At 47.6% G+C, this 15761-nt stretch overlaps 1 protein-coding gene and 2 pseudogenes across 3 annotated transcripts in view; all 3 read right to left on the reverse strand.

Moving 5' to 3' along the window:
- The window catches only part of CEP164 (centrosomal protein 164), a 61920-nt gene extending 58689 nt beyond the window's left edge, over nt 1-3231 (reverse strand). For 2 of the 3 annotated variants that reach the window (XM_049621010.1, XM_049621001.1), the window contains exon 1: nt 2777-3231. In XM_049621010.1, the coding sequence (XP_049476967.1) occupies nt 2777-2858 (82 nt within the window). In that variant the 5' untranslated portion in view covers nt 2859-3231. The remainder of the gene's footprint in view (nt 1-2776) is intronic. The other variant, XM_049621017.1, reaches the window with a different exon arrangement.
- A 10575-nt stretch (nt 3232-13806) lies between these two features.
- LOC125929698 (small nuclear ribonucleoprotein-associated protein N-like) lies at nt 13807-14495 on the reverse strand (annotated as a pseudogene).
- Nucleotides 14496-14686: 191 nt separating this feature from the next.
- On the reverse strand, nt 14687-14913 carry LOC125929706 (SNRPN upstream reading frame protein-like; annotated as a pseudogene).
- Between the last annotated feature and the right edge of the window lie 848 nt (nt 14914-15761).

Here is a 15761-nt window from a genome sequence, read left to right on the forward strand (position 1 = left end):
AATTTCACAAATAGTTCTTGAGTGCTTCCTATGTGCCGTAAGAGAAATGGTCTCTTCTAGTAGAACAAGCAGTAAAGAAGTAGACAGGGCACCTGTTAACAGTTAAGCGTCTGACTCTTGATTTTGGCTCAGGTCATGATCTCAAGGTGGTGAGATCAAGCCCTGCATCAGGCTCTGCACTGGGCATGGAGCCTGCTTGAGATTCTCTCTCTCCCTCTCCCCCATACTCTCTTGCTCGCTCTCTCTCAAAAAAAAAAAAAAAAGAGCTAAACAGATAAATATACAAAAAATGAAAGCTTCTGATAAAGGCAATAAAGGAAGTAAATGACATATGAGAGCGAGAACCTCAAGGTGAAGGGGGCACTCGTTTAGAAAGGGTCAAGGGAAACCTCTCAGAATGGAACACAACTGAAACCTGTAGGAGACAAGGGAGCTGGCCATGCAGAGCACTGAGGAAAGAGCACTGAGGCAGAAAAGCAGGTGCAAAGGGCCTGTGGCAAGCAGCAGCTTGGCCCATCTGGGGACTGTCAGAAACGCCATGGGACTGGCAGCGAGGAAGGGAGAGTGGCACCACGTGAACCTGGCCAGGGGACAGGGCAGAGTCACGCAGAGCCCTGCACACCCCATTAAGAGTGCTATGCTGAGTATAACGAATACTACTAAAAGCGGAGTCCTGATGTGATCTGCTTTACGCTGTAAGAAGAACACTCCGGTGCGAGATGGAGCACCCCTGCGAAGGGCAAGGGTGTACACAGGGAGGCTAATAGGAAGCTACTGACAGTCTCAGGAGAGAGATGGTGCCTTGAGCTTAGACCGTCTAACCCTGAACTGAACAGAAGAGAGTTTTTATAAACATCCTTAGATCATTAGGTCCCCATTCACAAGAGCAAACAAAATAAATAGTTAAGAAATACACTGAGCAAGAAATGTGTAAAAACCTGCGTGAAGAAAACTTTAAGTCAGTCCTGAAAAACACAAACAAAACACAAATGGGAAGGAATACCATGTTCTTGGGCACGGGGGGGACTTCATAAAGATGCCAATCCTCCCTAGGTTCTTTCATAAACTGAACACAATTTTCTCCAAAATGCCAACCGTTCTCCCACACAGAGCCCTCCCCAGAACCAGACAAGGTGATTCGCAAGTTCCCAGGGAGGTAAGACAAGATAAGCACGAAAACTTGGGTAGGAGGTGTGGGGAAAGCCACGAGGGCATATCAGCCCTCCTGAAAAAGAGAATTTATTACCGAGCCTCAGTAATTAAGAGTATGGTGCTGGCGTGTGAACGGACAGTCCTATGGAAGATAAGTAGGCAAAATACACACGCTGGCACCTACTCAGTGGGGGAAAGATGGGCGAACCGCACATGGTGTGGGGACAAACCCAGGGGAAAACATGAGAGCAGTATCTATCCGTGCAGTAGCGAAGGAAGGCTTTTCTGACTATGATACAACATTCCGAGGTCATGTGAGAACGGACTGATACATTTAATGTGAAAATTTTGAATTTTCATACAGCAAACAAATAAAAATCCTATGCTACATGCAAAGTGCGGGGGCTCTGGGAGTGCAAGATTCCTTCCCTCTCTCTAACAGGCCTGCAAACCTCCTGAATTATGTGCCCAGGTCCCTGACACATGACAATTTCAGAGGAATCTTCACCCCTCAACACAGCACAGAGCTTCAAAGTGCAGGCCCTTTTGTCAGGACACCTAGGTGTGGGTCCCAGCTGTGCCACTCGGTACACCTGTGACTGGAGGGAAATGATTTAACCTTTCTGTGCCTCAGTTTCCTCATCTGTAGAATGGGAATCATAATAGTACCTAACTCATGGAGTTGCTGTGAGGGTTGAAAAGGAAATACAGGTGAAGTTCTTAGGGCAGAGACTGGCACGTAGGAGCACTCAATAAATTCTGTTATTATTGTTAACAAAGTTATTGTTGTTGTTTAAAAAAAAACATTGCTTTAGGTATTTTTTCTTAAGAAACTGGGTTACCCCTGGCCTCAGGACACAATGTATTTCATGGTATCTTCTAATATATTTTCGTGTATATTTTTTAAAGATGGACCTTTTTTTAAGATTTTATTTCTGAGTCATCTCTATACCTAACATGGAGCTCGAACTTACAACCCTGAGATCAAGAGTCACACGCTCCACCAACTGAGCCAGCCTGAAGCCGCTATATTTTCATTTAAAGTTAATCATCGGGGTGCCTGGGTGGCTCAGTCAGTTAAGCATCTGTCTCTTGATTTCAGCTCAGGTCACGATCTCACAGTTCGTGGGATTAAGCCCCATGTCCGGCTCTGCACTGACAGTGCGGAGCCTGCTTGGAATTCTCACCCTCCTTCTCTCTGCCCCTCCCGCATGCACACACAGGCGCTCTCTCTTTCTCTCTCTCAACATAGATAAACATTTAAAAATAATCATTGATCTAACCCAAGGCCAGCAAACTTTCTCTGTAAAGGGCCAGAGAGTAAATATTTTAGGCTTTGTGGGTGACACGGTTTCTCTCACAACTACTCAGCACTGCCCTTGTACCACGAAAGCAGCCACAGACAATACATAAGCAAATAAGCATGGCTATTTTCCAATCAAACCTTATTTACAAGAAGGCAACAGGCCAGGGGAAGCCCATGAGTTAGTTTCCCATCCCCTGATCCAACCAAATATACCAAGCAGCCCTGTACATGTACCAGATTTGTATCAGAAGAACAAAATTAAATCAGAGACCATTCCTGCCCTCAAAGAACTATTATAGTACACCCCAGGCCTCTTACCTTGCTCACTGGGGATGTAGGTCTCATCATAATCTTCCTCCAGAACCAGCTGGTCTCCTATGCGGATGGGTCTTCCGGCCATGATTGGTATGGGCTCGAACACCTACGTCCTGGAGACCCCCTTCCAAAGAGAAAATCAATGACCCACCTTAAAAGGAGAAAAACTGGAGCCCGGTCATGGAGCCCCTGGGTCAGACCAGACCCTGCAAGCCAACTTAGCACATCTTCCAGACTCCAGGGATAGCGGAGGGTGGAACCAATGTCTCAGAACTCAGGCCTCATAGACTCTGCGCCTGGTAAAGTTCCCTGAGACGCATCTCCCAAACGCTTGCTGAATACTCAGTGCGTCACAAAAGAGCTGGAAACCCAGGTCTCTCTCTCAAGAGTGTGACCTCATATCCCGCCCCCCACCACCAGGGGAGAAACAACTCACAGTATAGGACCCCCAGCAAGAAAACCCTAGTGACACCAAAAGAGCGGCACACCCCCATCCCCCCTGATGGCAACGTATCCCAGTGCAGCCACACTATCTTCAACGCACATCCCTATTTACACCCAATGATGCCCTCAAGGAGCTTACAATCTAGGGGAAGTAGCACACACAACTTCAACAGCAGAAGGCAGAAGGGGAAAAATAACCATCCTGCTCCAGAAGTACTAAGAGAGAAGGAATATATTCCCGCTGAAGGGGGAAGGAAGGCTTTGTAAGGAGCTGGGTACCAAAGGCAGACAAGAGTCATGTTGGTGGAGAGAGCGAAGCTGGCAGAGGGGATGTTGGGTGCAGACAAGGTGTTCTGGAGTACAGGATACAGAACGCGGGGCAGGGGCTGGCGTGGAAAGCTAGGTCACGGAGAGCCTTGTAGACCATGTGCAAGAGTCTCCACTCTCCCCTGCGGCAAAGGGGAGCCACTGAGGGCTTTGGTGAGAGAAAGTGGCACACAACGGCCTTTTTTCAGGATGTGAGCTCTGGCAGGGATGGATGTCAGGACTGGAGAAGTAAGACTGGTGTCAGGAAAACCACGGAGGCGGCTGCCATCCAGGTGAAAGACGATGAGGGCTTAAACTAGGGCAGAAGCAGAGAGGATGGAGGAGGGGCAGATGCTGTGATGGTAGGGTTAATAGGAGCGGGATGGGAGGCAGGGGGGAAAAGAGTCCAACTTGAGTCCAAGGTTTCTAGCCCCGGGGATGGGACAGCGTCAAATTCAAATTCTTCAACTGACAAGCTCATGCCGTTCCCCGCTCCTCCCTCCCGGGTCACAACTCTCCCGTTCTGGCACCTCCCGCACTGAGGCTCCCAGTGACGCAGAGGCAGGTCCCCCTGTAAAGTGGCTGCTGGAGTGCGTCCCCCACCTGAGCAGGCATCACCTCGCTGGTGTGACTGACGGGAGTCTAGAGAAACAAGCCTGACCTCCTCAGAAGCTGTCACTGTTCCACCTGGAACAGCAAGCGAAATACAGCCCTCTTACAGCAGGGGAAGTGAGCAGAAAGACCCTGTCATCAAAAAGGAGGTTGCAGGGGAGGGTGCCTGGGGGGCTCAGTTGGGTTGGCGGCCGACTTCCACTCAGGTCATGATCTCGCGGTCCCTGAGTTCGAGCTCCATGTTGGGCTCTGTGCTGACAGCTCAGAGCCCGGAGCCTGCTTCGGATTCTGTCTCCCTCTCTCTCTGCCCCTCCCCTGCTCAGGCTCTGTCTATCTCTCAAAAAAATAAATAAACATTGAAAAAAAAAATCTGTTAAAGGAAGTTGGGATGTGTCCTGTAATGAGTGCTCAGGAAATGGCCAGGTCTGGTGGCTCTGAATCTGTTCCAAGATTGCCGTTTCCTGATAAACAGCAAAGGATATATGAGGGAGCGTTACTGTGGCCCTCTCTGTACCCTGAGAGTTGACAGATGGGCCAGGAAGGTATCTCGCCTTACGACTCACAAGAAACGGCTCCCTCTGTCAGTCCAACAGAGCCAAGGGAGTGAGGCTATGCCCCCTCTCATTCCCACCTTGACACCTCCAAGCAGCAATTTCAGGCCTTAAGAAGAAAGGCTAATGGAAGAAGCATTCTCCTCTACGGTACGTAAACCCAAGTGGGGATCTGTGCCCTACCCTAAGAACCCCTAACACCCTAGGAGCCCATAATGGTTCCTCCACACACACAGAGATAAGCAGGGCCACCGACTCTTAAAAAGCAGAGCAGAAAAGCACCAGGAACCAGGGCAGCTGATGTGGCTTAATGAGCCACAGGAATCTTGAATTCTCTAAGTTAGGGAGGAGAGGGAAGGAGAAAGGGAAAGAATCCCTGGGGAAGGAAGAACCCCTAGCGGCCAGCCGATGTTCAGTCCAACAGGCTGTGACCTGTCACAAGGCACTGTAGCAACCACCTCGGAGCACTCGAGAGATGTTTCACATCCCTAGATACACCCCATCTCCGGAAAGCATGGGGCAGGTGAAATCTCTCTGTGGCAGGATGCCCACTTAGCTATATTGAAATGTCAGGAAGAATCTGGAAAACCCAGAATCATGGGTCACTTGAACTTCGCACAAATCTTCCACCGAAAAAGATCTTCTGTGGGTAAGGACAGGACAAAAAGGGCAGGAACTACAGGAAGGAGGAGGTGGTGGGAAGAGAAATCATATGCATTTAGTGGCTACTGGAGATCATTTATTCATTCGAGAAATATTTATTGAGCACCTAAGTTTACCTTTTTTCAAATGTTCATTTATTTTTGAGAGAGAGAGAGAATGGGGGAGGTGCAGAGAGAGAGAGGTGGACAGAGGATCTGAGGCGGGCTCTGTGCTGACAGCAGCGAGCCTGATGTCGGGCTTGAACTCACGAACCACAAGATCACGACTTGAGCCGAAGTCTGACACTCAACCGACTGAGCCACCCAGACGCCTCTTTGGGCACTAGAGATGCAATGAAGAGTAAAAACACCTGCACACTAGCAGAGCACACATACATGCACATTTGCACAATTAGGGTTCCCTGTATAATTACTGCTTCCAGTCTGCCTCAACAGTTATAAAGAAAGTTCAGCAAAGGAAAGATTTCCTGGAGATGGCACTGGGGAGAAGGTGGAAGACACTGTAAGTGATTAGGTAGTGGGAACTGAGCATAGGTTTGGGAACATTACTGGCTTTGAATCCCAGCTCTGCCACTTACCAGCTGGGCAAGGCACCTCAGTTTTCTCATCTGTAAAATGGAGAGAATGATGTCTACTGCCATTGACAGGAGAATTAAATTATCCAATATATGTAAAATACTTAAAACACAGTATAATCTCAATAAATGTGAGTTGCTGTTGTTATTACTATTCACATACGTGAAAGGCTTATTCTACATTGTTCCAGAGGACAGATCTAATACCAGGGAACATAAGTGAAGGCCATTCGGACATTCAATGACCACTTATTGAACACCTACCATGGGCTGGCACTGTGCTATTAGGGGCTACAGACGTGATTACACAAGGCCCTGAACTCCAGCTGACCCTAGCTGAGCAGCCGAACATGATTATATAATGTGTTAAGCACATTAAGGGAAGTAACAGGAAATACAACGGGAAACTAAGGTAAGGATTGCAAATGTTACTTTGGAAGATCAGGGAAAGCATCACAGAGTCCAGGACCAATGAGATGGCTCTTAAAGAATAAGCAGGAGCTCACCAAGACGAGGGAATAAGGGAATATAAGGCAGAAGAAACAGCCTGGACAAAGACAAAGAGGCAGGAAAGAATATGGTGGGTGCAGAGAATTCATTTTGCAACAAAAACTTAGATTCACTGAACACTTCCTACGTTCCAAGAACTGTACTAACACTGCACATACATCATCTCACCTCCTCTCAAACAGGTAGAAATTGTTTTCCCAGGGGCGCCTCGGTGGCTCCGTCAGTTAAGCGTCGGACTCCTTTCGGCTCAGGTCGTGATCCGCGGTGTCTGAGTTCAAGCCCCTCATCGGGCTCCGTGCTGGCAGGTCAGAGCCTGCTTGAGATTCTCTCCCTCTCTCTCTTTCTCAAAATAAACTTTTTTTAAAAAAAGCTTAAAAATAAAAAAAGGAAATTATTTTCCCCATTTTCAAATAAGGAAAGTGAAGCCCCACAAGGTTAAATAAAAAAGCACTTGGCAAGTTTCCAAAGGTGGTAAAAGGCACAGCAGAACATGCATGCGCCCGCGTCTGTGGGACCCCAAAGCGTGAGCTCTTACCCACTCTGACGTGACCAGAACACAAGGGGCAAAGGGAGGAGCGGCAGGAGAGAGATCTACCGTGGAAGGCAAGCAGCACAGTCTAAAGGGCTGGGAAGGACTGAGGTTGCATCCTGCACATGGTGAGAAGCCATCACAGGACTTCACAAAGGAGACTGGGATGGTCGGATCTGCAGTTTAGAAAGATACTCTGACCGCTGCATAGGAACTACTTTGAGGAGGGCAAGAAGAGAAGCGGAGGGACCAGTTAGGAAGCTTTCCTGAAAGCACAGGCAAGAAATTATGAACGAAGCCAGCGGCTGTGAGAATGGAAAGGAAGGACCAGACGCTCAGGGTATTAGGAGGCGGAATTAGAGGACCTGAAGTCTGCAGCAAGTGAAGGGCAAGGAGGAGGGAAATCAGGGCACTTCCGCCGGTCTGATTATCTGTACTCTTCCATGCCTTGCCCAATAGCCCCACCTAGCATGCTCCCTAGAATATAGGAAATGCCCATCAAATGTCTGCTGCCTATAGCAGCTGAATGAATTCCAGGTGCAGACCTGGCTGAGTGAACAGGGGAGTCCTTCACTGACACAGGAATACAAGGAGGAGGCACAGATCAGGGGCGCCAGGACGGTGGGGGAGGCATGCAGGTGGAGATGGTCAGTAGGCAGGCCTGAGCTCAGGAAAGAGGTCTGGACTTGAGCCCACTCTAGTTAAATGAACGTCTGGGCGAAATCACCCAGAGACGGGCTACGGTGAGTAGAAAGGGGAGAGGCCTGCACAGACAGCTCAGCTAGGAGACCCAGGAGCGAGGAGTCGTGGAAGCCAAGTGAGGGCTGCGGTTCCAAGTGGAGGAGGTAGATTTTTCAATCAATGCAAGGAAAGGAAAAAACAAAACCCAAAAACTTCCTGACTTCCCCAGCTGACCCAAAGACGTCAGAAGGTCGGGCTAGCCCTGGATTCGGACACCGGGGAAGCCTCCCCAGAAGAGAGGTATCCGAGCGGGCTTCGGAGGCCGGGCCTCACACTCCAACCACGGACAGGACAAGTAAAGGGGCGCCCCGGCCAGCTGACAGGCGTAGCCCGGCGCCCGCTGTCACTCGCGCTCGCCCCTCGCCCGCACCCCAGCCCAGCCCGGCGTCCCTTCCGCCACTCGGGGAGATTCTGGATGGATGCACTCTAGTCCGGCCGCTCCTTCTTCACTTCTCCCTCCAGTTCCCGCCCACACTCGTGCTCATCCCGCTCGCGGGCACACGAGTGTGCCCCAAGTCTCCGGCTTCCCTCTTTCCCCTGCCCCCTCCCTCGAGGAGGTCCTCACCTGCCCCCCCCGCCCCGGGAGGCACTGGACGACCGCTCCCGGGTCCGCGCAGCTTCCCCAGTACCACCCCGGCTCCCCGCTTCCAGGGACGCCGGGGTGTTGCTCTGCAGCGGCCAAAAACCACTTCCGGAAAGAGTACCAACCTAGCAACTAAGAGTCCCGCCTCTACACGGAGCCAATAGGTCGCTGAACAAGGGCTGTGACACTGGATTGGTTAGAGGTCCCGTCGGGTCACGGAGGAGTGCAGCACGTTTCCCGTTGCACGATGGGAGATGTAGTCCAAGATAGTTGATAGAGGGGCCACAAGGGGTCATAAGAGAGCTCTGAATTTGGTGATGAGGGGAATTTCTTCCTGGGCAGGAAAGGGGCATTCGCAGTATTTATGGTAAGGTGAATTAACTAAGGCAATCTATCCCTCATCATTTTTTAACATAGGCTCCACGCCCACGTGGGGCTTGAACTCCCCACCCTGAGATCAAGAGTCGGATGGTACACCCACCCAGCCAGCCAGGCACCCTGCCACCCTGTCATCACTTTTTTTTTTTTTTTTTTTGAGAGAGAGAGAGAGCAAAAGGGGGAGGGGCAGAGAGAAGGGAACAGAGGATCAGAAGCAGGCTCTGCACTGCTCAGCAGTGAGCAGTGGGGCTCAAATTCATGAACCGTGAGATCATGACCTGAGCTAAAGTCAATGCTCAACTGACTGAGCCACCCAGGTGCTCCCCCCACAACCCGTCATCATTTTTTAAGTAGTGTGATTAATGGCAGGTGAATAATACATTGATCATCAGTAACCCATTAAGGCTTTAACAAACAAAAGAAACGTGAATGTAAGGTGAGAGGAGACCACCCCACCTCCACCCCCTGCAAAAGAAATGGCTTTCCCGTGCTATGATTAAATCAGTGAGCGCCTGACCAGGACTTAAGAACCCTGGTTTTCGTTGTTTGTCTTTTCAACCAGAGCACAGGGCTCCGTTTGCAACATGGGTGAGGATAACATCTGTCATGCCTGTTTCAAAGAGTCTGCTTAAGAAGAAACAAGTGATGCAACGTAGAGCCGTTCTACAAGCTCTGTCTGGCAGAAAGGTTGCTACTAATATAATTCCAAAGAGCTTCATTTTGCTTACGTGGAAGGCAAATCTTCTTTTCTCTCAAGTGTCCTCAACCTCAGGGCCATTTTACATCCTTGAGGAACTGGGGGACGGAAAAGTGAACTTACGGGTTGAAGAGATTGAGTCCCCTGGAGCAGCTCCTGACTGGTTCTGTTGTAGAGATGGATCTGGCTCCTACCATCTCCCAAAACGAGCACCAGTGCCCCCGATCGCGGAATGCAAAGCTCAGATTGTTGTCTCTGTAGATCCCAAACCACATAGCCAGAATGTATTCCTCTTGTTTAAGTCCAGCTCCTTCTGCAGCAGCTCCGCCTGTACTTCCTTTATTCTGCCTGCAGACGACCCAACCGTGCTCCCTCTTCCTCCTCACACTCCTTAAAAGTCTCACCGAGGGGCGCCTGGGTGGCTCGGTCGGTTAAGCGTCCGACTTCAGCCAGGTCACGATCTCGCGGTCCGTGAGTTCGAGCCCCGCGTCGGGCTCTGGGCTGACGGCTCGGAGCCCGGAGCCTGTTTCCGATTCTGTGTCTCCCTCTCTCTGTGACCCTCCCCCGTTCATGCTCTCTCTCTGTCTCAAAAATAAACGTTAAAAAAAAATTTAAAAAAAAAAAAAAAGTCTCACCGAGGGGTCAGGGGGACAGACTGGGATGGGACTCCAAGGGGTCACAAGCTCATCCTCCACAGACCTCATACAAAACAATATTCAAAAAACTATTGGCAGACTTGGTCTCTATGTCCAAGAACTTGTAATCAATCTGGTTGACTTCACTTGCCGTCAGAATTCTTAACTTTTATTCCTTAGCATGAGTCCCTTTCTGTCTCGTGGGGAGAGCTAATAAAATCAGGGTCACCAAGGGACTAATGGGATTACCCCGCACAGATAAACAATTTGCATTTTATCAGGTTTCCCTGTAGGTTTGTTCTTCAAAGTGCAAACCAATTTATAAAATACCCTTAGGCAAACATAATTAAGAAAACAAATCTTTGGGGGGAAATAACAAAAATGACACACCAATTGATATGCCAGTAATATACCCAGTGAATAAGGAAGAGAGATTGAGGAGTTCATACATGTATGTTATCTTCTGCACTCAAAGATGTGGGAGGAATAAAGCTAAATTGGCCCCAAATTTATGCCATACCCCCAAGTCAGAAATTTCACTGTTAGAACTTTTTCTTCTCTTTTCATACTGTTTACTTGTAATATACAGAAAATCACCCACATAATAAGAAGGAACAACATTTGTTAATCCTACCATTTTTTTTTTTTCAACGTTTTTTTTTTTTTTTTTTTTTTTATTTTTGGGACAGAGAGAGAGCATGAATGGGGGAGGGGCAGAGAGAGAGGGAGACACAGAATCGGAAACAGGCTCCAGGCTCTGAGCCATCAGCCCAGAGCCTGACGCGGGGCTCGAACTCACGGACCGCGAGATCGTGACCTGGCTGAAGTCGGACGCTTAACCGACTGCGCCACCCAGGCGCCCCAGCATTTTTTAAGTATATAAAGATGTGAAATGTTCCCTCTACTCTTTGAATCCACCATATTTTTAAAAAATGTTTATTTATTTTGAGAGAGAGAGAAAGCATGAGCGGGGGAGAGAGAGAGAGAGAGAGAGAGAGAGAGAGAATCTCAAGCAGGTTCCAAGCTATAAGCCCAGAGCCCAACACGGGGCTCCACCTCAAGAAACTGCAAGATCATGACCCTAGCAGAAACCAAGAGTCAGACATTTAACCAACTGAGCCACCCAGGAGCCCCTTAATCCACCATATTTAAAATTGCAAACGTCCCTTCTTTCTCCCTTCTCTGCTTTACCTTCCCCCATAGTATATATCACCATCTGTAATACTGTATATTTTATTTCTTTACCATCATTCTCCCTGTATAGAATGTAAAGTGCATGAGGACAGGAATTTTGTCCATTTTAGCATTGCTGTATCCACAGTGCCTAAGACAGTGCTTAACATGTAGTAAGTTCTCGATACACATTTGCTGAATGAATAAATAAGCTGAATGAAGGAGGGAATTTCACGCTTCGGAGGAAACCACTGTTGACATATGGGTTCCTACCTTCCAGACTTTTTAATGTTTACGCAGATGTAAATGTATATGCATACATATATATGCACACGTGCATACTTTTTAATTTTTGCATAAATGAGATCATAATGTATATGTTATTCTACAATGTGCTTTTTTCACTTAACATCTTTCAAGGTGAGTTCATGATGAGTTACTTCATTCTTTATAAAGGTTCAGTAGGAGTCCATTAAATGAGTGTCTCCTTCCCCTACTGATAATCGTTTATTTTTGTTTCCAAAGTTTTTGTATTGGACACATGCTGAAATACAGTTACATTTGTTGGATAGGATCCTAGAAGTGACATTGCTCAAAGAGTTTACATTTTTTACATTTCAATAGAAATTGCCAAATTTCTCTCTAAAATAGAATAATTTTAATCCAACCAACACTTTCACCAACACCAAATATTTCCAATGTGAGGCGCAAAAAAAAAAAAAAAAATGGTGATGGTATCTAAATATTGCTGTGACTGCATTCTTTCACTGTTAATGAAGTTGAACTTTTTTCCACGTGTTCACCGGCCATTTGAATTTCTTCTCTTAGTTATCTATTCACATTCTTTGTTCATTTTTCTACTAGGTTGACTGGGGGGTTTATTGACTTGTAGAAGCTCTTTGTATATTATAGACATTAAGCCTTTATTTCTTTATTATGTGACAAATGTTTCCTAGTCTGTAACTTATGTTTTAACTTTATAAATGTTATTTTTAATTTTGTAAAGGGTGTAGTGATAACACTAAGAGCTAGGCTTTATTAAGCATTTACAATATACCAGATGCCATTCTACGTGCTTTATGTGAATTATCTCATTTAAATCTCACACTATAAGGGGCCCTTGGCTGGCTCAGTCAGTAGAGCAAGTGACTCTTGATTCCAGGGTTGTGAGTTCAAGCCCTATGTTAGGTACGGAGAATACTTAAAAATAAAATATTTTATTACTTATTAATGTTTATTCATTTTAGAGAGAGACAGACAGAGTACAAGTGGGGAGGGGCAGAGAGAGGGAGATACAGAATCCAAAGCAGGCTCCAGGCTCTGAGCTGTCTGCGCCGTGAGATCATGACTTGAGCCGAAGTCAAACGCTTAACCAACTGAGCCACCCAGGCGCCCTTAAAAATAAAATATCTTAAAATAAATAAATAAATAAATAAATAAATAAATAAATCAATCTTACATCACAAGGAATGTACTACTGCTATCCCCATTTTACAAATGAGAAAACTGACGACTAGAAAGGATAAGTAACTAACCTGGAGCCTCCCAGTTTCTAAGCGGCAGAACCACACTTGGAATACCACAAGTCTGATTCTGTAGAAGATTTAAAAATTTAAGCAGTCAAGGGTCGCCTGGGTGGTTCAGTCAGCGAAGCATCGGACTTCAGCTCGGGCCATGATCTCGTGGTTCGTGAGTTCAAGCCCCACGTCGGGCTCTGTACTGACAGTGCAGAGCCTGGCCCCTGCTTCAGGTTCTGTTTCTCCCTCTCCCTCTGCCCCTCCACTACTAGTTCTCATTGTCTCCCTCTCTCTCTCTTTCAAAAATAAACACGAAAAAAAAAATTAAGTAGCCAAGCCTGCCCATTAAAATAAAACAAAACTGAGTTTTGTTAGAGAGACCTTTGCTAACATAAAATTATTAAATACCCCTCTATTTTTTTCTGTAGTTTTATTGTTCATGTTAAGCCATTTGATCTGAAGTTTATTTTTACATGAGATAGAGATTTAGTTTTCTTTCCTTCTAAATGCATAGCCAATTGTCCCCCAAACAGTTATTGAATAATAGATCTATCTCCTTTTGATATGAATGTCATCTTTATCATATACAGAATTCCCACACATGCATTGATCTCCTGATATTTAATTGATTTTTATTTACTTATTTTTTAATAGTTGTTTATTTTTGATAGAGTGCAAGTGGGGGAGGGGGAGGGAGAGGGGGACAGAGGATCTGAAGCAGGCTCTGCGCTCACAGCAGTGAGTCTGATGTGGGTTCGAATTCACAAACGGGGAGATCATGGTTTGAGCTGAAGTCACTCAACCTAACCGACTGAGTCACCCAGATGCCCCTAAATTGACTTTTCTTTTCAAACATGCTTCTAATGACCCTGTTGGTTAGGATTCCCTGTTCATATCATATAATCTGCAAACACAGATTCCTTTGCTTTCCTATATGTTTTTAAATTGCTCTGTGATTTTATTAACCAATATTAATGCAGCAACGAGGGAACAAAAGCTCCCAAAACACTGTACACTGTTTCACAAGACAAACTGCAGGGGGAAAAGTGACTTAAGAAGGGTCAACGACATCCCAGGATCTTGACGGATACATTCCTGGGGGGGGGGGGGGGGTGGACCTCTAATTTCTGGTAGAGGGGGGTCTCATTCCTGGACAAGGCATGCCCTATTGGCGACCTTCAAGCGGGGAGGGGGGGGGGAGACCCAACCGGTGGGCCCACAGGTGGCGTCACACCAGGAGGAGGAGCCTCAATACCTGGAGGGGGTGGTGTTCAGCCCACACGAGTGGGCGGGGTCCCTCATCTTGGTGGGCGTGGAGTTGAGGCTCCAGCAATGCTGGCAGCAGCAGCAACTGTAGGAGCTGCCACAGCGCCTCTTCCCTGTGGAGCCATTTCCTGTTGGGATGGCCCCCCAACCCCTCAGACGGCACCTGCTAATCCAGCAGGAGCCCCGGGGAATTGGAACACCAGCTGGCGCTCTTCTGCCCGCTGCCCTGCCAACCCCAGGGCCTCCTGCAAGTCCAGCAAGTGGTACCCGAGCAATGCCAGCATCTTTGGGTCTTTCCCCAGCCATGGAAACCAAGTTCTCCCCCTGGAGCAAAACTGGACCCCAAACCCGCTTTTCTTCATGGTCTGGCTGCCTCACATTCCTTGGCTTCATCTTCCTGAATTCATCACAATCACAGAGGTTCAAGTTCATATGCTCGTCAAAAGCCTTACAGGTGCCAGTGAGGATTTGGCCACCTTGCAGGATACGTCTTGTTCCATAGTCAATGTGCTGCAGCATCTTGCTGCTCTTTCCCTCAGTCATGGCTCCTGTTCCACCAAATCCAATGTCTGTGGTCGCGTTTCAGGATCCTTAAGACCTAAAGGAAGGCTACGGATTAAGGTGTGATGCAGGTTCTCTTACAAACAACGCAAGCTTGGGGCAGAAGCTTCAAACAGTAGATGGAGCCTGGCTTTTCACTTGGAAATCAGCTCCCTGGATTTTCCAGCACTGGTTTAACCACCTCTTGGTGTCTCGGCTAAGAATGCCAGTCTCGGTTCCCCCTGGAAACCCATCACAGGTACTTGGCTGCTGCTGAGATCGCCTTGGACACAGCTGACTCTTGGTTGCTGAGTAAGGCTGTCCTTCTACGTTCGACTTGGACTTCCAAGTCTGGTACCTGCTGTTCTGCAGTCCATCCCAGGTGTAAGCGGTCCCTGGCACACTCGATCAAACAGACCATCAGGCGTCTCCGGGGACTGCTCCACCCTGCCTGCTTTCTAATATTTACAGAATTTGGTTCATTTTCTCATCTTATTCAATTAGCTAGGCTGATCTAAACTCTGCGGGAGAAGAATAGTGATAGGGACCTTCCCTTTGCTACACCTGCCTTTGACGCGGATAGTTTCAGCCCGTCCCTCTCATGTTTTCTACGATTTTCTGTCATCGTGTTTAAGAAGTTCCACCTTCGCTTTTATCAGAACTACTGAATTTTAACAACAGCTTTCCACACTTGTTAAATAATATGTTGATGTAATCATATAGCTTTTCTCCATGAAGCTATCAGGGCTATGAAGATTTTTGTTTTCGGCTCTGACCAGTCAATATACAGACACCCCTTGGAGCGGTAACACTTGGAAGCTGACAGTGGCCATTTACCCTGAGTCTGACTAACAGCACAGAAATCAGGAGGATCTTGGGGATTCACAGCCTCTGGGGTGGAGGTGAGGGCAGGTAGAGTATCAAAGGCACAACAAGATTCAGGTGAGAGAAGACCACAGCCTGCAGGCTCCAGTGGAGACAAAGTGCCCCTGTGCTTTCCCCTTTGGACCTTGTTTATGCAGCTGGCTGCCTAGAATATCCGTCTACCCCCCTTCCTCTTTCTCCCGCAGTATCTGCCTGTGGAAATCCCACCCGTTCTTTACAGTGCGAATCAAACACCACCTCCTCCCACCGAGTCACCCAGATCCCCCAGAGGTACCCCCAAATCCCTATTCATTAATGCCACATCAGTTTGTATGGTGCACGTGCATTTTATTTCTCTGTGTAGCCCCAGTGCCTGGGAGAACCTCTGGCATGCAGTGGGCGCTC

This window comes from Panthera uncia, chromosome D1, assembly GCF_023721935.1.
Source record: "Panthera uncia isolate 11264 chromosome D1, Puncia_PCG_1.0, whole genome shotgun sequence".
In the NCBI taxonomy this organism is placed as follows: domain Eukaryota; kingdom Metazoa; phylum Chordata; class Mammalia; order Carnivora; family Felidae; genus Panthera; species Panthera uncia.